Source organism: Petromyzon marinus, chromosome 77 (genome assembly GCF_048934315.1).
Source record: "Petromyzon marinus isolate PM22_M1 ecotype Great Lakes invasive population chromosome 77, UKy_Petmar_22M1.pri1.0, whole genome shotgun sequence".
Classification (NCBI taxonomy): domain Eukaryota; kingdom Metazoa; phylum Chordata; class Hyperoartia; order Petromyzontiformes; family Petromyzontidae; genus Petromyzon; species Petromyzon marinus.
The window spans coordinates 610,625-635,962 of NC_133743.1; the positions used below are offsets into that span (position 1 = coordinate 610,625).

The 25,338-nt window shown below is 45.1% G+C and overlaps 1 protein-coding gene and 1 long non-coding RNA gene across 2 annotated transcripts in view; both read right to left on the reverse strand.

Annotated features, from left to right (window-relative positions):
• Positions 1 to 11,914, reverse strand: part of LOC142907330 (chymotrypsinogen B-like) — a 34,104-nt gene extending 22,190 nt beyond the window's left edge. Inside the window, exons 1-3 of the mRNA XM_076056741.1 lie at positions 11,727 to 11,914; positions 8,346 to 8,509; positions 666 to 719 (exon numbers count right to left, since the gene is read on the reverse strand). Of these exons, the coding sequence (XP_075912856.1) occupies positions 666 to 719; positions 8,346 to 8,509; positions 11,727 to 11,914 (406 nt within the window). The remainder of the gene's footprint in view (positions 1 to 665; positions 720 to 8,345; positions 8,510 to 11,726) is intronic.
• A 3,525-nt stretch (positions 11,915 to 15,439) lies between these two features.
• Positions 15,440 to 24,630, reverse strand: LOC142907302 (uncharacterized). The gene is made up of 3 exons (XR_012930924.1): positions 24,377 to 24,630; positions 19,000 to 19,144; positions 15,440 to 15,615 (listed from the first exon to the last, which is right to left on the reverse strand). It is a non-coding gene; the product is annotated as an uncharacterized LOC142907302 (long non-coding RNA).
• Between the last annotated feature and the right edge of the window lie 708 nt (positions 24,631 to 25,338).

The window sequence follows — 25,338 nt, forward strand, 5'->3', positions numbered from 1 at the left end:
TGTCTGTCTCCGTGTCTATGTTGTGTGTCTCTCTGTGTGTCTATGTTGTGTGTCTCTCTCTGTGCGTCTCTGTGTGAGTCTCTCTCTGCTTGTGTCTCTCTCTGTGTGTCTCTGTGTGAGTCTCTCTCTGCTTGTGTCTCTCTCTGTGTGTCTATGTTGTGTCTCTCTCTGTGTTTCTATGTTGTGTGTCTCTCTCTGTGTGTCTCTGTGTGAGTCTCTCTCTGCTTGTGTCTCTCTCTGTGTGTCTATGTTGTGTGTCTCTCTGTGTGCCTCTGTCTGAGTCTCTCTCTGCCTGTCTGTCTGTCTCCGTGTCTATGTTTTGTCTCTCAAATTTAGCAATCTTTGGAAGGACGTTAATCAACCAGGTGGGGTGTTGACTGTTGTGTTGGCCGACTCTCTGTGTTGTATCGCATTATATTTCCAAGTTTTTGCTACGTTTGTTTCCTCATTCATTTCTACCTGATGATGGTTGCCCGTGTTGCGATCGAAACGTCGTACTCAATCATTATTTAATTTCGCTCGACGTCACTTTACCGAAAGTACCCAAAGAGCAGTTCCTGCAGTCACGAAAGGCCTCGAATCGAGTTTCACAGCTGAAAACGTGTCGAAGCAACGCGGCTTTGTGATCCAGTGAGGTGCACTCGGCTCTGTTGCTCCGTACTCACTAGTCGAGACCTTAATGGGATTCATCGTTTCAAAGTTCACGACAACTCCGTCCCCTGTGCAATAAACAACAACAACAACAAAGACAAACAAACAAAGTTATTTAACTTCCTTTAACAAACTCGAGTTGCGGAGTTTCGGGGAAGTTTCGATAGCAGTGCGACGCGTGGGACGGGGGGGGCTGAGTAAGATTTGTGTGAGATTTGTGACGCTGAGTAAGATTTGTGTGAGATTTGTGACGCTGAGTAAGATTTGTGTGAGATTTGTGACGCTGAGTAAGATTTGTGTGAGATTTGTGACGCTGAGTAAGATGTGTGTGAGATTTGTGACGCTGAGTAAGATTTGCGTGAGATTTGTGACGCTGAGTAAGATTTGCGTGAGATTTGTGACGCTGAGTAAGATTTGCGTGAGATTTGTGACGCTGAGTAAGATTTGTGTGAGATTTGTGATGCTGAGTAAGATTTGTGTGAGATTTGTGACGCTGAGTAAGATTTGTGTGAGATTTGTGACGCTGAGTAAGATTTGCGTGAGATTTGTGACGCTGAGTAAGATTTGCGTGAGATTTGTGACGCTGAGTAAGATTTGTGTGAGATTTGTGACGCTGAGTAAGATTTGTGTGAGATTTGTGACGCTGAGTAAGATTTGTGTGAGATTTGTGACGCTGAGTAAGATTTGTGTGAGATTTGTGATGCTGAGTAAGATTTGTGTGAGATTTGTGACGCTGAGTAAGATTTGTGTGAGATTTGTGACGCTGAGAAAGATTTGTGTGAGATTTGTCACGCTGAGTAAGATATGTGTGAGATTTGTGACGCTGAGTAAGATTTGTGTGAGATTTGTGACGCTGAGTAAGATTTGTGTGAGATTTGTGACGCTGAGAAAGATTTGTGTAAGATTTGTGACGCTGAGTAAGATTTGTGTGAGATTTGTCACGCTGAGTAAGATTTGTGTGAGATTTGTGACGCTGAGTAAGATTTGCGTGAGATTTGTGATGCTGAGTAAGATTTGTGTGAGGTTTGTGATGCTGAGTAAGATTTGTGTGAGATTTGTGATGCTGAGTAAGATTTGTGTGAGATTTGTGACGCTGAGTAAGATTTGTGTGAAATTTTGACGCTGAGTAAGATTTGCGTGAGATTTGTGACGCTGAGTAAGATTTGCGTGAGATTTGTGACGCTGAGTAAGATTTGTGTGAGATTTGTGACGCTGAGTAAGATTTGCGTGAGATTTGTGACGCTGAGTAAGATTTGCGTGAGATTTGTGACGCTGAGTAAGATTTGCGTGAGATTTGTGATGCTGAGTAAGATTTGCGTGAGATTTGTGATGCTGAGTAAGATTTGCGTGAGATTTGTGACGCTGAGTAAGATTTGTGTGAGATTTGTGACGCTGAGTAAGATTTGTGTGAGATTTGTGACGCTGAGTAAGATGTGTGTGAGATTTTTGACGCTGAGTAAGATTTGTGTGAGATTTGTGACGCTGAGTAAGATTTGTGTGAGATTTATGACGCTGAGTAAGATTTGTGTGAGATTTAGGACGCTGAGTAAGATTTGTGTGAAATTTGTGACGCTGAGTAAGATTTGTGTGAGATTTGTGACGCTGAGTAAGATTTGTGTGAGATTTGTGACGCTGAGTAAGATTTGCGTGAGATTTGTGACGCTGAGTAAGATTTGCGTGAGATTTGTGATGCTGAGTAAGATTTGCGTGAGATTTGTGACGCTGAGTAAGATTTGCGTGAGATTTGTGACGCTGAGTAAGATTTGCGTGAGATTTGTGACGCTGAGTAAGATTTGTGTGAGATTTGTGATGCTGAGAAAGATTTGTGTGAGATTTGTGACGCTGAGTAAGATTTGTGTAGATTTGTGACGCTGAGTAAGATTTGTGTGAGATTTGTGACACTGAGTAAGATTTGTGTGAGATTTGTGACGTTGAGTAAGATTTGTGTGAGATTTGTGACGCTGAGTAAGATTTGTGTGAGATTTGTGACGCTGAGTAAGATTTGTGTGAGATTTGTGACGCTGAGTAAGATTTGTGTGAGATTTGTGACGCTGAGTAAGATTTGTGTGAGATTTGTGACGCTGAGTAAGATTTGTGTGAGATTTGTGATGCTGAGAAAGATTTGTGTGAGATTTGTCACGCTGAGTAAGATATGTGTGAGATTTGTGACGCTGAGTAAGATTTGTGTGAGATTTGTGACGCTGAGTAAGATTTGTGTGAGATTTGTGACGCTGAGAAAGATTTGTGTAAGATTTGTGACGCTGAGTAAGATTTGTGTGAGATTTGTCACGCTGAGTAAGATTTGTGTGAGATTTGTGACGCTGAGTAAGATTTGCGTGAGATTTGTGATGCTGAGTAAGATTTGTGTGAGATTTGTGATGCTGAGTAAGATTTGTGTGAGATTTGTGATGCTGAGTAAGATTTGCGTGAGATTTGTGACGTGAGTAAGATTTGCGTGAGATTTGTGACGCTGAGTAAGATTTGCGTGAGATTTGTGACGCTGAGTAAGATTTGCGTGAGATTTGTGACGCTGAGTAAGATTTGTGTGAGATTTGTGACGCTGAGTAAGATTTGCGTGAGATTTGTGACGCTGAGTAAGATTTGTGTGAGATTTGTGACGCTGAGTAAGATTTGCGTGAGACTTGTGACGCTGAGTAAGATTTGTGTGAAATTTGTGACGCTGAGTAAGATTTGCGTGAGATTTGTGACGCTGAGTAAGATTTGCGTGAGATTTGTGACGCTGAGTAAGATTTGCGTGAGATTTGTGACGCTGAGTAAGATTTGTGTGAGATTTGTGATGCTGAGTAAGATTTGTGTGAGATTTGTGACGCTGAGTAAGATTTGTGTGAGATTTGTGACGCTGAGTAAGATTTGCGTGAGATTTGTGACGCTGAGTAAGATTTGCGTGAGATTTGTGACGCTGAGTAAGATTTGTGTGAGATTTGTGACGCTGAGTAAGATTTGTGTGAGATTTGTGACGCTGAGTAAGATTTGTGTGAGATTTGTGACGCTGAGTAAGATTTGTGTGAGATTTGTGATGCTGAGTAAGATTTGTGTGAGATTTGTGACGCTGAGTAAGATTTGTGTGAGATTTGTGACGCTGAGAAAGATTTGTGTGAGATTTGTGACGCTGAGTAAGATTTGTGTGAGATTTGTGACGCTGAGTAACATTTGCGTGAGATTTGTGACGCTGAGTAAGATTTGTGTGAGATTTGTGACGCTGAGTAAGATTTGTGTGAGATTTGTGACGCTGAGAAAGATTTGTGTAAGATTTGTGACGCTGAGTAAGATTTGTGTGAGATTTGTCACGCTGAGTAAGATTTGTGTGAGATTTGTGACGCTGAGTAAGATTTGCGTGAGATTTGTGATGCTGAGTAAGATTTGTGTGAGATTTGTGATGCTGAGTAAGATTTGTGTGAGATTTGTGATGCTGAGTAAGATTTGTGTGAGATTTGTGACGCTGAGTAAGATTTGTGTGAAATTTTGACGCTGAGTAAGATTTGCGTGAGATTTGTGACGCTGAGTAAGATTTGTGTGAGATTTGTGACGCTGAGTAAGATTTGCGTGAGATTTGTGACGCTGAGTAAGATTTGCGTGAGATTTGTGACGCTGACTAAGATTTGCGTGAGATTTGTGACGCTGAGTAAGATTTGTGTGAGATTTGTGACGCTGAGAAAGATTTGTGTGAGATTTGTGACGCTGAGTAAGATTTGTGTAGATTTGTGACGCTGAGTAAGATTTGTGTGAGATTTGTGACACTGAGTATGATTTGTGTGAGATTTGTGACGCTGAGTAAGATTTGTGTGAGATTGGTGACGTTGAGTAAGATTTGTGTGAGATTTGTGACGCTGAGTAAGATGTGTGTGAGATTTGTGACGCTGAGTACGATTTGTGTGAGATTTGTGATGCTGAGTAAGATTTGTGTGAGATTTGTGATGCTGAGTAAGATTTGTGTGAGATTTATGACGTTGAGTAAGATTTGTGTGAGATTTGTGACGCTGAGTAAGATTTGTGTGAGATTTGTGACGCTGAGTAAGATTTGTGTAGATTTGTGATGCTGAGTAAGATTTGTGTGATATTTGTGATGCTGAGTAAGATTTGCGTGAGATTTGGGATGCTGAGTAAGATTTGTGTGAAATTTGTGACGCTGAGTAAGATTTGTGTGAGATTTGTGACGCTGAGTAAGATTTGTGTGAGATTTGTGACGCTGAGTAAGATTTGCGTGAGATTTGTGACGCTGAGTAAGATTTGTGTGAGATTTGTGACGCTGAGTAAGATTTGTGTGAGATTTGTTACGCTGAGTAAGATTTGTGTGAGATTTGTGACGCTGAGTAAGATTTGCGTGAGATTTGTGACGCTGAGTAAGATTTGCGTGAGATTTGTGACGCTGAGTAAGATTTGCGTGAGATTTGTGACGCTGAGTAAGATTTGCGTGAGATTTGTGACGCTGAGTAAGATTTGCGTGAGATTTGTGACGCTGAGTAAGATTTATGTGAAATTTGTGACGCTGAGTAAGATTTGTGTGAGATTTGTGACGCTGAGTAAGATTTGTGTAGATTTGTGACGCTGAGTAAGATTTGTGTGAGATTTGTGACACTGAGTAAGATTTGCGTGAGATTTATGACGCTGAGTAAGATTTGTGTGAGATTTGTGACGCTGAGTAAGATTTGTGTGAGATTTGTGACGCTGAGTAAGATTTGTGTGAGATTTGTGACGCTGAGTAAGATTTGTGTGAGATTTGTGACGCTGAGTAAGATTTGTGTGAGATTTGTGATGCTGAGAAAGATTTGTGTGAGATTTGTCACGCTGAGTAAGATATGTGTGAGATTTGTGACGCTGAGTAAGATTTGTGTGAGATTTGTGACACTGAGTAAGATTTGTGTGAGATTTGTGACGCTGAGAAAGATTTGTGTAAGATTTGTGACGCTGAGTAAGATTTGTGTGAGATTTGTCACGCTGAGTAAGATTTGTGTGAGATTTGTGACGCTGAGTAAGATTTGCGTGAGATTTGTGATGCTGAGTAAGATTTGTGTGAGATTTGTGATGCTGAGTAAGATTTGTGTGAGATTTGTGATGCTGAGTAAGATTTGTGTGAGATTTGTGACGCTGAGTAAGATTTGTGTGAGATTTTTGACGCTGAGTAAGATTTGTGTGAGATTTGTGACGCTGAGTAAGATTTCCGTGAGATTTGTGATGCTGAGTAAGATTTGCGTGAGATTTGTGACGCTGAGTAAGATTTGCGTGAGATTTGTGACGCTGAGTAAGATTTGCGTGAGATTTGTGACGCTGAGTAAGATTTGCGTGAGATTTGTGACGCTGAGTAAGATTTGTGTGAGATTTGTGACGCTGAGTAAGATTTGCGTGAGATTTGTGACGCTGAGTAAGATTTGCGTGAGATTTGTGACGCTGAGTAAGATTTGCGTGAGATTTGTGATGCTGAGTAAGATTTGCGTGAGATTTGTGATGCTGAGTAAGATGTGTGTGAGATTTTTGACGCTGAGTAAGATTTGTGTGAGATTTGTGACGCTGAGTAAGATTTGTGTGAGATTTGTGACGCTGAGTAAGATTTATGTGAGATTTAGGACGCTGAGTAAGATTTGTGTGAGATTTGTGACGCTGAGTAAGATTTGCGTGAGATTTGTGACGCTGAGTAAGATTTGCGTGAGATTTGTGATGCTGAGTAAGATTTGCGTGAGATTTGTGACGCTGAGTAAGATTTGCGTGAGATTTGTGACGCTGAGTAAGATTTGCGTGAGATTTGTGACGCTGAGTAAGATTTGTGTGAGATTTGTGACGCTGAGAAAGATTTGTGTGAGATTTGTGACGCTGAGTAAGATTTGTGTAGATTTGTGACGCTGAGTAAGATTTGTGTGAGATTTGTGACACTGAGTAAGATTTGTGTGAGATTTGTGACGTTGAGTAAGATTTGTGTGAGATTTGTGACGCTGAGTAAGATTTGTGTGAGATTTGTGACGCTGAGTAAGATTTGTGTGAGATTTGTGACGCTGAGTAAGATTTGTGTGAGATTTGTGACGCTGAGTAAGATTTGTGTGAGATTTGTGACGCTGAGTAAGATTTGTGTGAGATTTGTGATGCTGAGAAAGATTTGTGTGAGATTTGTCACGCTGAGTAAGATATGTGTGAGATTTGTGACGCTGAGTAAGATTTGTGTGAGATTTGTGACGCTGAGTAAGATTTGTGTGAGATTTGTGACGCTGAGAAAGATTTGTGTAAGATTTGTGACGCTGAGTAAGATTTGTGTGAGATTTGTCACGCTGAGTAAGATTTGTGTGAGATTTGTGACGCTGAGTAAGATTTGCGTGAGATTTGTGATGCTGAGTAAGATTTGTGTGAGATTTGTGATGCTGAGTAAGATTTGTGTGAGATTTGTGATGCTGAGTAAGATTTGTGTGAGATTTGTGACGCTGAGTAAGATTTGTGTGAGATTTTTGACGCTGAGTAAGATTTGTGTGAGATTTGTGACGCTGAGTAAGATTTGCGTGAGATTTGTGATGCTGAGTAAGATTTGCGTGAGATTTGTGACGCTGAGTAAGATTTGCGTGAGATTTGTGACGCTGAGTAAGATTTGCGTGAGATTTGTGACGCTGAGTAAGATTTGCGTGAGATTTGTGACGCTGAGTAAGATTTGTGTGAGATTTGTGACGCTGAGTAAGATTTGCGTGAGATTTGTGACGCTGAGTAAGATTTGTGTGAGATTTGTGACGCTGAGTAAGATTTGCGTGAGATTTGTGACGCTGAGTAAGATTTGCGTGAGATTTGTGACGCTGAGTAAGATTTGCGTGAGATTTGTGATGCTGAGTAAGATTTGCGTGAGATTTGTGATGCTGAGTAAGATTTGCGTGAGATTTGTGACGCTGAGTAAGATTTGTGTGAGATTTGTGACGCTGAGTAAGATTTGTGTGAGATTTGTGACGCTGAGTAAGATGTGTGTGAGATTTTTGACGCTGAGTAAGATTTGTGTGAGATTTGTGACGCTGAGTAAGATTTGTGTGAGATTTGTGACGCTGAGTAAGATTTGTGTGAGATTTAGGACGCTGAGTAAGATTTGTGTGAAATTTGTGACGCTGAGTAAGATTTGTGTGAGATTTGTGACGCTGAGTAAGATTTGTGTGAGATTTGTGATGCTGAGTAAGATTTGTGTGAGATTTGTGACGCTGAGTAAGATTTGTGTGAGATTTGTGACGCTGAGTAAGATTTGTGTGAGATTTGTGATGCTGAGTAAGATTTGTGTGAGATTTGTGACGCTGAGTAAGATTTGTGTGAGATTTGTGACGCTGAGTAAGATTTGCGTGAGATTTGTGACGCTGAGTAAGATTTGCGTGAGATTTGTGACGCTGCCTAAGACATGGAGGGTGATGAGGGTGACGCGTGTCTGGTCGTAATCACAGACGTGCCACTGCCCTCCCGAAGGACGCGAATAAACTTTCGCACAGCCCTGGTGCTTGGCTGTTGTGGAGGTCGCCCCACTCCTCCTGAGGACAGACGACACAACCTCCCTAACGTCATTAGTGTTGTTGTTGTGATCGTTGTTGTTGTTGTTGTTATTGTCGTCAATTTAGTTGAATCTGTCCCTCCCACCCCTCAACTCCCGCTCCCTCGCACAGGAGAAGGGGAACATGGCGGACACCACCCACCCCCCTTCCCCCTCCCCTCCCCTCCCCCCGTGGCCTCACCTTGAAGCCCCCACAGAGAGTCGAGCACGAGGTGGAGTCTGTTGGCGGACGAGCGCAGGCCGGGCGGTCTCACGACGCCGCCGCCGCAGAACACGCCCAGCGAGTCGCCGTTGTCGTCGTAGACGGTCAGCGACTCGTCCACGCAGTCGGGGTCGGAAGACAAGCTGCGGCGGTGGGAGAGCGAGGGTTGTGTGGCGTAGCATGTTAGAGCACGTGTGGTGCGTAGTGTAGCATGTACGAGTGTGTGTAGTGTGTAGTGTAGCATGTACGAGTATGTGTGTAGTGTAGCATGTACGAGCACGTGTGGTGTGTAGTGTAGCATGTACGAGCACGTGTAGTGTGTAGTGTAGCATGTACGAGTATGTGTAGTGTAGCATGCACGAGTGTGTGTGGTGTAGCATGTACGAGTGTGTGTGGTGTAGCATGTACGAGTGTGTGTTGTGCGTAGTGTAGCATGTACGAGTGTGTGTAGTGTGTAGTGTAGCATGTACGAGTGTGTGTAGTGTAGCATGTACGAGTATGTGTAGTGTGTAGTGTAACATGTACGAGTGTGTGTGGTGTAGCATGTACGAGTATGTGTAGTGTGTAGTGTAGCATGTACGAGTGTGTGTAGTGTGTAGTGTAGCATGTACGAGTGTGTGTAGTGTAGCATGTACGAGTATGTGTGGCGTTGTATGTACGAGTATGTGTAGTGTGTAGTGTAGCATGTACGAGTATGTGTAGTGTGTAGTGTAGCATGTACGAGTATGTGTGGTGTAGCATGTACGAGTGTGTGTGGTGTAGCATGTACGAGTATGTGTAGTGTGTAGTGTAGCATGTACGAGTGTGTGTAGTGTGGCATATACGAGTATGTGTGGTGTAGCATGTACGGGCACGTGTAGTGTGTAGTGTAGCATGTACGAGTATGTGTAGTGTGTAGTGTAGCATGTACGAGCACGTGTAGTGTGTAGTGTAGCATGTACGAGTGTGTGTAGTGTGTAGTGTAGCATGTACGAGTATGTGTAGTGTGTAGTGTAGCATGTACGAGTATGTGTGGTGCGTAGTGTAGCATGTACGAGTGTGTGTAGTGTAACATGTACGAGTATGTGTAGTGTATAGTGTAGCATGTACGAGCGTGTGTAGTGTGTAGTGTAGCATGTACGAGTATGTGTAGTGTGTAGTGTAGCATGTACGAGTATGTGTGGTGCGTAGTGTAGCATGTACGAGTGTGTGTAGTGTAGCATGTACGAGTATGTGTAGTGTGTAGTGTAGCATGTACGAGTGTGTGTAGTGTAGCATGTACGAGCACGTGTAGTGTGTAGTGTAGCATGTACGAGTGTGTGTGGTGTAGCATGTACGAGTATGTGTAGTGTAGCATGTACGAGTATGTGTAGTGTAGCATGTACGAGTGTGTGTGGTGTGGCATGTACGAGTATGTGTAGTGTGTAGTGTAGCGTGCACGAGTATGTGTGGTGTGTAGTGTTGCACGTATAGAAGTGCATAGTCGTGTGTAGTGTGGTGTATAGCAATGCCGTGTATAGTATAGTATATAGCACACACACACACACGTACACACGCACACAGGTATACACACACACACGTACACACGCACACAGGTATACACACACACACGTACACACGCACACAGGTGTACACACACACACGTACACACGCACACAGGTACACACACACACACGTACACACGCACACAGCTACACACACACACACGCGTACACACACATACACACACGTACTGTCGCGTATAGCCGCGTGCAGCCCTATAGTGCAGCGTAGTCGTGTACAGCTGCGCAGGGCGTGCCGAACTTCTAACCGCGACCCACGTGTGCCGTTCACCAAATCGAGAGCTCACTTGAATTGCGGGAACCTCAGCTTGACCTGGTATCTGTGGGGTCCACACGGCCCCTCCCCAATCGAGAGCTCACTTGAATTGCTGGAACCTCAGCTTGACCTGGTATCTGTGGGGTCCACCCCGCCCTTCCCAATCGAGAGCTCACTTGAATTGCTGGAACCTCAGCTTGACCTGGTATCTGTGGGGTCCACCGCACCCCTACCCAATCGAGAGCTCACTTGAATTGCTGGAACCTCAGCTTGACCTGGTATCTGTGGGGTCCACACCGCCCCTCCCCAATCGAGAGCTCACTTGAATTGCTGGAACCTCAGCTTGACCTGGTATCTGTGGGGTCCACCCCTTCCCTCCCCAATCGAGAGCTCACTTGAATTGCGGGAACCTCAGCTTGACCTGGTATCTGTGGGGTCCACACGGCCCCTCCCCAATCGAGAGCTCACTTGAATTGCTGGAACCTCAGCTTGACCTGGTATCTGTGGGGTCCACCGTGCCCCTACCCAATCGAGAGCTCACTTGAATTGCTGGAACCTCAGCTTGACCTGGTATCTGTGGGGTCCACCCGGCCCCTCCCCAATCGAGAGCTCACTTGAATTGCTGGAACCTCAGCTTGACCTGGTATCTGTGGGGTCCACCGCGCCCCTACCCAATCGAGAGCTCACTTGAATTGCTGGAACCTCAGCTTGACCTGGTATCTATGGGGTCCACCGCGCCCCTCCCCAATCGAGAGCTCACTTGAATTGCTGGAACCTCAGCTTGACCTGGTATCTGTGGGGTCCACCCCGCCCCTCCCCAATCGAGAGCTTACTTGAATTGCTGGAACCTCAGCTTGACCTGGTATCTGTGGGGTCCACACCGCCCTTCCCCAATAGAGAGCTCACTTGAATTGCTGGAACCTCAGCTTGACCTGGTATCTATGGGGTCCACCGCGCCCCTCCCAAATCGAGAGCTCACTTGAATTGCTGGAACCTCAGCTTGACCTGGTATCTGTGGGGTCCACCGCGCCCCTCCCCAATCGAGAGCTCACTTGAATTGCTGGAACCTCAGCTTGACCTGGTATCTGTGGGGTCCACACGGCCCCTCCCCAATCAAGAGCTCACTTGAATTGCTGGAACCTCAGCTTGACCTGGTATCTGTGGGGTCCACCGCGCCCCTCCCCAATCGAGAGCTCACTTGAATTGCTGGAACCTCAGCTTGACCTGGTATCTGTGGGGTCCACCGTGCCCCTACCCAATCGAGAGCTCACTTGAATTGCTGGAACCTCAGCTTGACCTGGTATCTATGGGGTCCACCCGGCCCCTCCCCAATCGAGAGCTCACTTGAATTGCTGGAACCTCAGCTTGACCTGGTATCTGTGGGGTCCACCGTGCCCCTACCCAATCGAGAGCTCACTTGAATTGCTGGAACCTCAGCTTGACCTGGTATCTGTGGGGTCCACCGCGCCCCTCCCCAATCGAGAGCTCACTTGAAGTGCTGGAACCTCAGCTTGACCTGGTTTCTGGGGGGTCCACACCTTCCCTCCCCAATCGAGAGCTCACTTGAATTGCTGGAACCTCAGCTTGACCTCGTATCTGGGGTCCACCTGGACGGTCCACCGGCACAGGGCGCTCCTCTCGCCGGCCGCGGAGAAGTTGGACGATGACAGCGAGCCCTGGCCGCCGACGAGCGTCTCCCTGCACGGTGACCCCACTGGCGGTGGTGGAGGTGGTGGAGGGTTACGACGCATTCATACTTCCGTGATGCAGGTGTTATTTGTGGGGAGTGTGGGGGGGGGGTGTTGTATATGGCCCCTTTTCCCCATCTTTAATATCAATAACAATGTTTTGCCGATATATATAGACTATGTTTTTTTTTGTTTAACCGAAATAATTAATGAAAACAGGCCCGGTCCCACAGCCATAGCTGGTTTTATTTGTGGGGAGTGGGGGTGGGGGGGGGGTTGGGGTGGGGTGGGCTTAGATCGCGTGAATGTATAGATGCCGTATTCTTTGGGTCTTTCGGCAAAGTCATCGCGCAGGTATAGAAAAAAATAAAATAGATCAGGACGTTTCGGCCGCAAGCACAAGAAGTCCGTCATCAGGTGGGAAAAATCGTGATTTGTTTATTTTGTTTTATACCCCACGTGGCTTTTACCGAAAGAACCATGGAGAAAGGTGCGAATGGAAAAGATAACAAAAAGTAAAAAAATAAAAACGATGACGTCTCGATCACAACGCAAACGTTCGATTTGAAGCTTTCGTGACTGCAAGGATTCATCTTCTTTGGTTCTTTCGGTAAAGTCACGTAGAAGGGAAACAATAACCTGATGATGATTTCGATTTCAAGCTTTCGTCACTATAGGATTCATCTTCTTTTGTTCTTTCGGTAAAGTCACGTAGAAGGGAAACAATAACCTGATGATGATTTCGATTTCAAGCTTTCGTGACTGCAAGGATTCATCTTCTTTGGTTCTTTCGGTAAAGTCACGTAGAAGGGAAACAATAACCTGAGCTTGATTTCGATTTCAAGCTTTCGTGACTGCAAGGATTCATCTTCTTTGGTTCTTTCGGTAAAGTCACGTAGAAGGGAAACAATAACCTGATGATGATTTCGATTTCAGGCATTCGTGACTGCAAGGATTCATCTTCTTTGGTTCTTTCGGTAAAGTCACCACCACGTAGAATGAGAATAAAATAATAAATTGATAAAATAAAATGACGCAATTAAATTCTCACGACGTTTCGGCCACAACACAAGCGGCCTTCATCAGGTTAATGGACGAGACTGTCTGGAGGACAGCGCTGGAGCGTCCTCTAGACAGTCTCGTCCCTCGTCCCTTCACCTGATGAAGGCCGCTTGTGTTGTGGCCCGAAACGTCGTGAGAATTTTACTGTGTTATTTTATTTTATCAATTTATTATTTTATTCTCATTCTACGTGGTGACTTTACCGAAGGAACCAAAGAAGATGAATCGTTGCAGTCACGAAAGCTTTAAATCGAAAGTTGTTGTTGTTGTTTGACTTGCATTCCCACTGGGATTTTTTTCACACGGCGTTGGTGGTGTACACGGTGCTTTTTTCAGGAAAATTTTTGCTGTTTTTTTTTTCCCCATGGATTTTCTGTTTTGCACAGTGTCACACACGTAGTCACTTTAAGATGTTTTTAATGTTCGTGTTTTTGTTTTTCTTTGTTGTTTGTTGTGGGGTGGCACTCCGATTCAAGAGCCGAATGGCTCACAGGGCTACGCCAAAATAAACTGAAACTGAAAGGGCTGCCCGGTAAGAGTCAGCAAGTTGACGTGAGATCGTTGAGCGGGGTCCAAGGCGGGCGCCCTGAGGTGGCCGTGTTCCTGTGAGAGATTGGCACCTTAATGTGAGATATTGGCATGTTAATGTGAGATATTGGCACGTTAATGTGAGATATTGGTGTGTTAATGTGAGATATTGGCATGTTAATGTGAGAGATTGGAATGTTAATGTGAGATATTGGCGTGTTGATGTGATATATTGGCATGTTAATGTGAGATATTGGCACGTTAATGTGAGATATTGGCATGTTAATGTGAGATATTGGCACGTTAATGTAAGATTTTGGCATGTTAATGTGATATATTGGCGTGTTAATGTGAGATATTGGCATGTTAATGTGAGAGATTGGAATGTTAATGTGAGATATTGGCACGTTAATGTGAGATATTGGCATGTTAATGTGAGATATTGGCATGTTAATGTGAGATATTGGCATGTTAATGTGAGATATTGGCACGTTAATGAGAGATTGGCATGTTAATGTGAGATATTGGCACGTTAATGTGAGATATTGGTGTGTTAATGTGAGATATTGGCGTGTTAATGTGAGATATTGGCACGTTAATGTAAGATATTGGCATGTTAATGTGAGAGATTGGAATGTTAATGTGAGATATTGGCATGTTAATGTGAGATATTGGCATGTTAATGTGAGATATTGGCGTGTTCCTGTGAGAGATCGGCACGTTAGTGTGAGATATTGGCACGTTAATGTGAGATATTGGTGTGTTAATGTGAGATATTGGCATGTTAGTGTGAGATATTGGCACGTTAATGTCAGATATTGGCGTGTTAATGTGAGATATTGGCATGTTAATGTGAGATATTGGCATGTTAATGTGAGATATTGGCATGTTAATGTGAGATATTGGCGTGTTCCTGTGAGAGATCGGCACGTTAGTGTGAGATATTGGCATGTTAATGTGAGATATTGGCACGTTAATGTGAGATATTGGTGTGTTAACGTGAGATATTGGCATGTTAGTGTGAGATATTGGCACGTTAATGTCAGATATTGGCGTGTTAATGTGAGAGATTGGCATGTTAATGTGAGCGATTGGCATGTTAATGTGACATATTGGCATGTTAATGTGACATATTGGTGTGTTCCTGTGAGAGATCAGCACGTTAATGGAGGACCGCAAAGCAAAAAAAACCAAAACCTCGAGCTCGGTGAGCTCAGCGGCCGTGTTAGGGTGAGAAATGAAACCGGTTAATGTAAAATCAGAGAGCCCAAAACATCAACTAACATCGGAAGGTGGCCGAGCCTCTCCCCCCACCCCACCCCCTGGCGCAGCGACGCGGAACGGAAGCCTCGGCCCTCTCGTGAGTCCCGCCGGAGTCTCGCCGCCACGTGGGAGCGCTCAACGAGTCAAGCGAGGGGCCTCGCAGCGTCATCGCAGCAAGACAAACAGACAGACAGACAGACACACAGACAGACACACAGACAAACAGACAGACACACAGACAAACAGACAGACAGGCAGGCAGACAGACAAACAGACAGACAGACAGACACACAGACACACAGACAGACAGACAGACAAACAGACACACAGACAGACAGGCAGACACACAGACAGACAGACAAACAAACAGACAGACAGACAGACACACAGACAGACAGACACACAGACAGACAGACAGACAAACAAACAAACAGACAGACAGACAAACAAACAGACAAACAGACAAACAAACAAACAGACAGACAGACAAACAAACAGACAGACAGACAGACAAACAAACAAACAGACAGACAGACAGACAAACAAACAGACAGACAAACAAACAGACAAACAGACAAACAAACAAACAGACAGACAGACAGACAAACAAACAGACAGACAGACAGACAGACAAACAAACAGACAGACAAACAAACAGACAGACAGACAAACAAACAGACAAACAGACAAACAAACAGACACACAGACAGACAGACAAATCAAACTCACCCCTGTAAAACGCGCTGAAGTTGCCGGCGACTCCCCGCGTGTCGTACGTGGCCCTCACGGACAAGGCGTTGGAGGACGAGATGATGGGAGCTGGGACTCCGTCGCCGGCGTACTTCCCCAGGAGCGGCGAGTCCGCGGATGGCCCGTCGTAGACATAGACGACCTCGGCGCCCGCCTGCAGACTTCGCGCGGACAGCGGACAGCGGACAGCGGACAGCGGACAGCGGAGAGTGGACAGCGGACAGCGGAGAGTGGACAGCGGACAGCTGCTGCTGTGACACGCCCCGACGGTGGCATTGTCCTGGCGCTGGTCGCCTTTCGGCGTCGTCCCCTGGTCTGGCGCCGTTTGAGACTCGGCTCTAAATAAAGCCGTCTCTGGTGTTGTGGGCCAATCAGTTTCAAAGACAACGCGTCATCATCATCATCATATACTACCAGAGCATGTTTTAGTTTATATGATTACAATACCACCTCCCCCCTCCTCAGCCTCTAATCACTGCACCTGAATGAGTTAAATGATGACGTCACCCTGCTGCTGGTCTATTTAAGACCGGGAGCAAGTGGAGAGGGCTTTACCATTCTGGCGGCGAATTGCCCGATGATGCTGGATGTAAATCACCAGCGAAACGTCGCAGTACAACTCAAACTGTAAACGTTGTGGATTCACTCTTCGACACACCGGTGGGCTAAAGTAGTGAACTATTTTGTCTTTTGTCAACGTGACACTTTTTTTTTGCTGATTGGCCGTGTCGGGTGGTGGAGGGTTACGACACATTTAGAAATAACGCGATCTAACCCAACAAAAACCTTTATCATGAATAATATTGGTCGCGAAAGCGGCTAACGCAGTGACATTATTCCTGGCAAAAAAGTTTTCTGTTTGGTGTTTTTTTTTAACATCTCAACGCAGTCGTTTTATTGCCAGACAGGGTCAAACGTATTCTTGTATTTTGCTAGTGGCAAGGAAGTTCCCGTGAATCAGCTGCTTTCACCCCGAGCTCTCAATTCCATTGATAGTGGCATTGTCTTTGTGCTGGTCGCCTTTTTGGCGTCCTCTGATCTAGCGCCGTTTGCGACTAGGCTCTAAAAGAAAGCCGTCTCTGGTGACGTGGACCAATCAGTTTCGGAGACAACGCATCATCATCATCATCATACACTACCAGAGCATGTTCACCACAAGCATACGTGGCTAATGCAGCACGTGATTCCTTGCAGCACGCGTCTGTTTGGTGTTTTAACGTCTTATCGCAACTGCAGCTGCATTGCCGGAAAGGGTCAAACCCACGCTTTACGTTGAGCAGAGCTCCCGTTACGACCGCAAACCCTTCAAAACTGTGAGGACGAGCGAGCGTCAAAGATTTGGCACGAATGACCTCGTCGTGAGAGAAACCTCGAAAGGTTCGTGACCATACGGATAAAAGATTGCTTGTGTTGCAGTCGAAACGTCGTGAAAATTTTCTTGTTATATATTTTTATGATTTCATTGTTTCCCTTCTACGTGGTGACTTTACCGAAAGAACCAAGTATAATAATTTTATTGTTTCATATTTTTATTATTTTATTGTTTCCCTTCTATACGTGGTGACTTTACCGAAAGAACCAAGAATAATAATTTTATTGTTTTATATTTTTAATATTTTATTGTTTCCCTTCTACGTGGTGACTTTACCGAAAGAACCAAGTATAATAATTTTATTGTTTCATATTTTTATTATTTTATTGTTTCCCTTCTATACGTGGTGACTTTACCGAAAGAACTAAGATTAATAATTTTATTGTTTTATATTTTTATTATTTTATTGTTTCCCTATCTAACGTGGTGACTTTACCGAAATAACCAAGAATAATAATTTTATTGTTTAATATTTTTGTTATTTTATTGTTTCCCTTCTACGTGGTGACTTTACCGAAAGAGCCAAGTATAATAATTTTATTGTTTCATATTTTTATTATTTTATTGTTTCCCTTCTATACGTGGTGACTTTACCGAAAGAACCAAGAATAATAATTTTATTGTTTTATATTTTTAATATTTTATTGTTTCCCTTCTACGTGGTGACTTTACCGAAAGAGCCAAGTATAATAATTTTATTGTTTCATATTTTTATTATTTTATTGTTTCCCTTCTATACGTGGTGACTTTACCGAAAGAACCAAGAATAATAATTTTATTGTTTTATATTTTTAATATTTTATTGTTTCCCTTCTACGTGGTGACTTTACCGAAAGAACCAAGTATAATAATGTTATTGTTTCATATTTGTATTATTTAATTGTTTCCCTTCTATACGTGGTGACTTTACCGAAAGAACCAAGAATAATAATTTTATTGTTTTATATTTTTAATATTTTATTGTTTCCCTTCTACGTGGTGACTTTACCGAAAGAACTAAGAATAATAATTTTATTGTTTTATATTTTTATTATTTTATTGTTTTCCTATCTAACGTGGTGACTTTACCGAAAGAACCAAGAATAATAATTTTATTGTTTTATATTTTTATTATTTTATTGTTTCCCTTCTACGTGGTGACTTTACCGAAAGAACCAAGTATAATAATTTTATTGTTTCAGATTTGTATTATTTTATTGTTTCCCTTCTATACGTGGTGACTTTACCGAAAGAACCAAGAATAATAATTTTATTGTTTAATATTTTTATTATTTTATTGTTTTCCTATCTAACGTGGTGACTTTACCCAAAGAACCAAGAATAATAATTTTATTGTTTCATATTTTTATTATTTTATTGTTTCCCTTCTATATGTGGTGACTTTACCGAAAGAACCAATAATAATAATTTTATTTATATTCTTAGTTTTTTCTGTAAAGTCACGTTGAAGAGAAACAACATAACCGTTTGAGTTATGGTCGAAACGTCGTGAGAATTTTTTATTGTTTTATAATTATTTTATTATTTTGTTGTTTCTCTTCAACGTGACTTTACCGAAAAAACTAAGAATATGAATTACTGCAGTCACGAAAGCTTTAAATCAAAATAATTTTATTGTTTAATATTTTTCTTATTTTACCTCCACTTTACCGAAAGAACCAAGAATAATAATTTTTGTGTTTAATATTTTTATTATTTTATTGTTTCCCTTCTATATGTGGTGACTTTACCGAAAGAACCAATAATAATAATTTTATTGTTTAATATTTTTATTATTTTATTGTGTCCCTTCTATACGTGGTGACTTTACCGAAAGAACCAAGAATAACAATTTTATTGTTTTATATTTTCAATATTTTATTGTTTCCCTATCTAACGTGGTGGTGACTTTACCGAAAGAACCAAGAATATGGATGACATTGGCGGGGAAAGCCTACTAGGTGGTGAACCCGACGTTCGTACTTACGCCCCCTCTAGCATGAGCACACGTGTACGTTGTGTTGAACCTCCACCGCCGTCGTGTACGAGGGACATCCGTGCTCATCGGCGGAGCGGACTCTTAACAGCCCGAAGCGTTTCGTGACGCGTGGTTGCGAACCTGTGGGCCAGAGTGAGTGCACCTATACATCCCCTCCCTTCCCTTCCCTCCCTTCCCCCCACAACCGCCGCTTACCTGAACGTCTGGAAGCGAAGGATCACGGCCGTACCCGGCCCGCCGGTTATGGTCCAGAGGCAGTCACCGACGTTGGGCCTCGCGAGCAAATCGGCGAAGCGGACGGTGCCGCTCGCGCCGGATGGGTTGATGCGACAGACTCCGCCTAGGGCATCGCGGGCCACTCTTTAGTTACTTTCACCGGACGAATCGTCAAAGGGGGGGAGCGGGGCGGGGAGGCGGAGGATGACCATCGGAGTCACCAAGAGATGTGTTGATGCTACACACTATACACTGCTATACACCGCGCTACAATGTACACGTCAGTAATATACGCTACACTATACACTACACTGTACACTACACTATACACTACACTATACACTACACTACTATACACTACACTATACAATGGACTACTATACACTACACTACTATACACTACACTACTATACACTACACTATACACTACACTACTATACACTACACTATACATCACACTACTATACACTACACTATACACTACACTATACACTACACTACTATACACTACACTACACTATACACTACACTACTATACACTGCACTATACACTACACTATACACCACACTACTATACACTTCACTATACACTACACACTATACACTACACTATACACTACACTACTATACACTACACTATACACTACACTATAAACTACACTACTATACACTACACTACTATACACTACACTATACACTACACTATACACTACACTATACACCACACTACTATACACTACACTACTATACACTACACTACTATACACTACACTATACATCACACTACTATACACTACACTATACACTACACTATACACTACACTATACACTACACTACTATACACCACCCTACACTTTACACTACACTATACATCCCACTACTATACACTACACCACACTACTATACACCACACTACTATACACCACCCTACACTTTACACTACACTACTATACACCACCCTACACTTTACACTACACTATAAACTACACTACAGAGGGAGAGAGCGACGGGCTCTGTGTGTGGTTCGGTCGTGCGGGAGAGGCGACAGGGACATGGCGTGGGTTGGAGGCTGGCGAGCGATGCGAGTTGATGGAAAGGGGATCGCGAGGAAGAAAGGCAGAAGAAGAGGTGCGGGAGGGGGGGGGGCGATGTAGTGGTGTGATGTGGTGGGTGTGATGTAGTGGTGTGATGTGGTGGGTGTGATGTAGTGGTGTGATGTGGTGGTGTGATGTAGTGGTGTGATGTAGTGGTGTGATGTAGTGGTGTGATGTAGTGGGTGTGATGTGGTGGTGTGATGTAGTGGTGTGATGTAGTGGTGTGATGTGGTGGGTGTGATGTGGTGGTGTGATGGTGTGATGTAGTGGTGTGATGTGGTGGGTGTGATGTGGTGGTGTGGTGTGGTGGTGTGATGTGGTGTGATGTGGTGGTGTGATGTAGTGGTGTGATGTAGTGGTGTGATATGGTGGGTGTGATGTAGTGGTGTGATGTGGTGGGTGTGATGTAGTGGTGTGATGTGGTGGATGCGATGTGGTGGTGCGTGTAAGAGCCAAAAGACAGAAAGTGAGCGTATTATTTCTGTGTATACATTTGATGTACATCCGTCACACCTTTGTTGACGGACTGGTTATATTTCATTTGGAATATCCCAACTGTGTAGAAACCCCCCTGCGGTTAAACGCTCCGTTGGTTAAACCCAGACGTCACTTCCGGTTTGTACAGTATAAACGGGGAGCTACAAGAAGGGCCGTGGTGAGCGAGTGGATGCAGTCTTTTGACCGTGCCACGAGGTGGCACAGTACGTGAACAGGCGATGATTTAACTTTAGAAAACGCTCGTTTTGTGCAACTAAGCAATAAGGAAACAGTTTGACTTAAGACACCTCAAAAACGCGTCAGGCTTTTTTGCTCCCACAAGTTAAGGCGTAGCTTATTTTTTTGGTTCAGGAAAGCTGCGTCTACAGTGTGATGTGGTGGTGGGTGTGATGTGGTGGTGCGATGTGGTGGTGTGATGTGGTGGTGTGATGTGGTGAGTGCGATGTGGTGGTGGTGGTGTGATGTGGTGGTGTGATGTAGTGGTGTGATGTGGTATGGTGTGATGTGGTGGTGTGATGTGGTGGTGTGATGTGGTGGTGCGATGCGGTGGTGTGATGTAGTGGTGTGATGTGGTGGTGTGATGTGGTGAGTGCGATGTTGTGAGTGCGATGCGGTGGTGTGATGTGGTGGGTGTGATGTGGTGGGTGTGATGTGCTGGTGTGATGTGGTGTGATGTGGTGGTGTGATGTAGTCGTGTGATGTGGTGGATGTGATGTAGTGGGTGTGATGTAGTGGTGGTGGTGTGATGTGGTGAGTCCGATGTGGTGGTGTGATGTGGTGGTGTGATGTGGTGGGTGTGATGTGGTGTGATGTGGTGGTGTGATGTGGTGGTGTGATGTGGTGGTGTGATGTGGTGGTGTGATGTGGTGGGTGCGATGTGGTGAGTGCGATGCGGTGGTGTGATGTGGTGGGTGTGATGTGGTGGTGTGATGTGGTGGTGTGATGTGGTGGGTGTGATGTGGTGGTGTGATGTGGTGGTGTGATGTAGTGGTGGTGGTGTGATGTGGTGGTGTGATGTGGTGAGTGCGATGTGGTGGTGTGATGTGGTGAGTGCGATGTGGAGAGTGCGATGTGGTGAGTGCGATGCGGTGGTGTGATGTGGTGGTGTGATGTGGTGTGATGTGGTGTGATGTGGGTGTGATGTGGTGGGTGTGATGTGGTGGGTGTGATGTGGTGGTGTGATGTAGTGGTATGATGTGGTGGGTGTGATGTGGTGGTTTGATGTGGTGGGTGTGATGTGGTGGTGTGATGTGGATGTGATGTGGTGGTGTGATGTAGTGGTGTGATGTGGTGGTGTGATGCGGTGGTGTGATGTGGTATGGTGTGATGTGGTGAGTGCGATGTGGTGAGTGCGATGCGGTGGTGTGATGTGGTGGTGTGATGTAGTGGTGGTGGTGTGATGTGGTGGGTGTGATGTGGTGGGTGCGATGTGGTGGTGTGATGTAGTGGTGTGATGTGGTGGTGTGATGTGGTGAGTGCGATGTGGTGGTGTGATGTGGTGAGTGCGATTTGGTGAGTGCGATGCGGTGGTGTGATGTGGTGGGTGTGATGTGGTGGTGTGATGTGGTGTGATGTGGTGGATGTGGTGTGATGTGGGTGTGATGTGGTGGGTGTAATGTGGTGGGTGTGATGTGGTGGGTGTGATGTGGTGGTGTGATGTAGTGGTGTGATGTGGTCGGTGTGATGTGGTGGTGTGATGTGGTGTGTGTGATGTGGTGGTGTGATGTGGTGGATGTGATGTGGTGGTGTGATGTAGTGGTGTGATGTGGTGGGTGTGATGTGGTGGATGTGATCTGGTGGGTGTGATGTGGTGGGTGTGATGTGATGTGGTGGGTGTGATGTGGTGGGTGTGATGTGGTGGGTGTGATGTGGTGGGTGTGATGTGATGTGGTGGTGGTGGTGGTGGTGAACCAAGGAGCGGAAAGAGAGATAGCGCAGGAACAGGGCGGCGTGGAGGTCGGCAAAGAGAGCGGAGGAACGCCCCCACGTGGAGTGGGAAAAACGCGTGGAGGAAGAAGAGAAGTCTCTGGGTCTCTGTGGAAGTCCATGGGTATCTGTAGGAGTCTGTGGGTCTCTGTGGAAGTCTGTGGGTCACTGTGGACGTCCATGGGTATCTGTATATCTCTGGGTCTCTTGGTAGGTCCATGGGTCCCTGTATTAGTCTGTGGGTATCTGTACGAGTGTGTGGGTCTCAGTGGAAGTCCATGGGTATCTGTATATCTCTGGGTCTCTTTATAGGTCCATGGGCCTCTGTATTAGTCTGTGGGTATCTGTACGAGTCTGTGCATCTCAGTGGACGTCCATGGGTGTCTGTACATCTCTTGGTCTCTTTGGAAGTCTATGGGTCTCTGTAGGAGTCTGTTGGGTATCTGTGGGAGTCTGTGGGTCTCTGTGGAAGTCCATGGGTATCTGTATATCTCTGGGTCTCTTGGTAGGTCCATGGGTCCCTGTATTAGTCTGTGGGTATCTGTACGAGTCTGTGGGTCTCAGTGGAAGTCCATGGGTATCTGTATATCTCTGGGTCTCTTGGTAGGTCCATGGGTCTCTGTGAGAGTCTGTGGGTATCTGTGGGAGTCTGTGGGTCACTGTGGACGTCCATGGGTATCTGTACATCTCTTGGTCTCTTTGTAAGTCTATGGGTCTCTGTAGGAGTCTGTGGGTATCTGTGGGAGTCTGTGCATCTCTGTGGAAGTCCATGGGTATCTGTATATCTCTGGGTCTCTTTGTAGGTCCATGGGTCCCTGTATTAGTCTGTGGGTATCTGTACGAGTATGTGCGTCTCTTTGGAAGTCAATGGTATCTGTACATCTCTGGGTCTCTTTGTAGGTCCATGGGTCCCTGTATTAGTCTGTGGGTATCTGTACGAGTTTGTGCGTCTCAGTGGAAGTCCATGGGTATCTGTACATCTCTTGGTCTCTTTGTAAGTCTATTGGTCTCTGTAGGAGTCTGTGGGTATCTGTGGGAGTCTGTGGGTCACTGTGGACGTCCATGGGTATCTGTACATCTCTTGGTCTCTTTGTAAGTCTATGGATCTCCGTAGGAGTCTGTGGGTATCTGTGGGAGTCTGAGGGTCACTGTTCACGTCCATGGGTGTCTGTACATCTCTTGGTCTCTTTATAAGTCTATGGGTCTCTGTAGGAGTCTGTGGGTATCTGTGGGAGTCTATGGGTCACTGTGGACGTCCATGGGTATCTGTACATCTCTTGGTCTCTTTGTAAGTCTATGGATCTCCGTAGGAGTCTGTGGGTATCTGTGGGAGTCTAAGGGTCACTGTTCACGTCCATGGGTATCTGTACATCTCTTGGTCTCTTTGTAAGTCTATGGGTCTCTGTAGGAGTCTGTGGGTATCTGTGGGAGTCTATGGGTCACTGTGGACGTCCATGGGTATCTGTACATCTCTGGGTCTCCATGCGAGGCCATAACGGGAGAAGCCGCTGTCAATTAAATACTCAATCCAAGTGGATGAGTCACAGCGGACGCCGCCACTGCCCAGCCCACAACTTGAGTTGTGCACAGACTCAGCCCATCCACCAGGGGGGGAGGAGCTGTAATGGCACAGGCATCGTGACGTCTTCACACCACGGTAACAGGAAGCCAATCAAATGTGGGCGAGGTCACAATTGGGGAGCGGCGTTCGCGAGGGTGGTGGTGGGGGTTGTAACGGCGTCGTGTATGTTAGTGGAATAATAATAATTGTAGCAGTAGAAGTTAGATTTGCTACAAGTCTGGCTGATCGTGTTTCAAATGCTCAGCATTTAGTTACCTCTTAGGTTGCCGTAGCCGAGGACGTAGCCAAATGAGTCGTAGTATGCCACCCCGTAGAGGTAGAGCCCAAACGTCTGAGTCGCGTGTTCCACACGGAACTGCTGATTCCCAAGTCCCAGGTTCAGCTCCCCGGCCACGAACTGGAGGTCGCTTGTCCGGACCCACTGGATCTTATCGCACAGTGTCTTGTTGTTGATGACGATCCCACATTTGTCCGCATCCTTGACGATCACGATTAAAATGTTTATAAAATCTGGTTGAGTCGCAAACAGGTACATGTTAGAGAACTTGCTGGTCGGTATGATGTTCATCTGGAACGGATCCATGGAATACCCTAGAGTTGTAGACCCACCCTGGCAAATGTACATGACCCCTACGTTCACAGATGAGTTTATAGACAAAGTCTGGTTTGCATATATAGGAACGCTGATGCGACCATAATTGGTCAACGTGTAGGTTGTGAAATTCCCATCGACACTGACATTGACTCTGATGCTCGCGCTTGAAGGCGAGGTGATGATGACGCTGTCATTTGTTGACTTGATGGACACAGGGAAGACCAGGTAAGAGGAGCCCCACTGTCGTACTGGCAAGAGCTGCTCTGTCACAAAATTGCAGGCTGTGTGGACTGCGATGCACCGATCTCCACTGAACACGGCCACAGGTTGACTCGAAAGTACCCTGGTCCCAGTTAGAGCGGATCCTTGGAACTGCACGACCTCGTTCTCTTGTAGAGTGATGTTCAGATTGTTGGAGTACGTCACACCGTTGAAAATAACATTTCCGCTCAAGATAATCTGCACCGTCACGTTGTTGTAGGGACTGACTATCGCGAATTCGTTCGTTGACGAACCAGACACAGGAGCGACTACGTAATATTCTGTTCCCAGCTCTTGCTCAGGGATCATCATGAACCCATCGGTTGTTGCAGATCGTTTGGACATGCCCCACACTGAGATG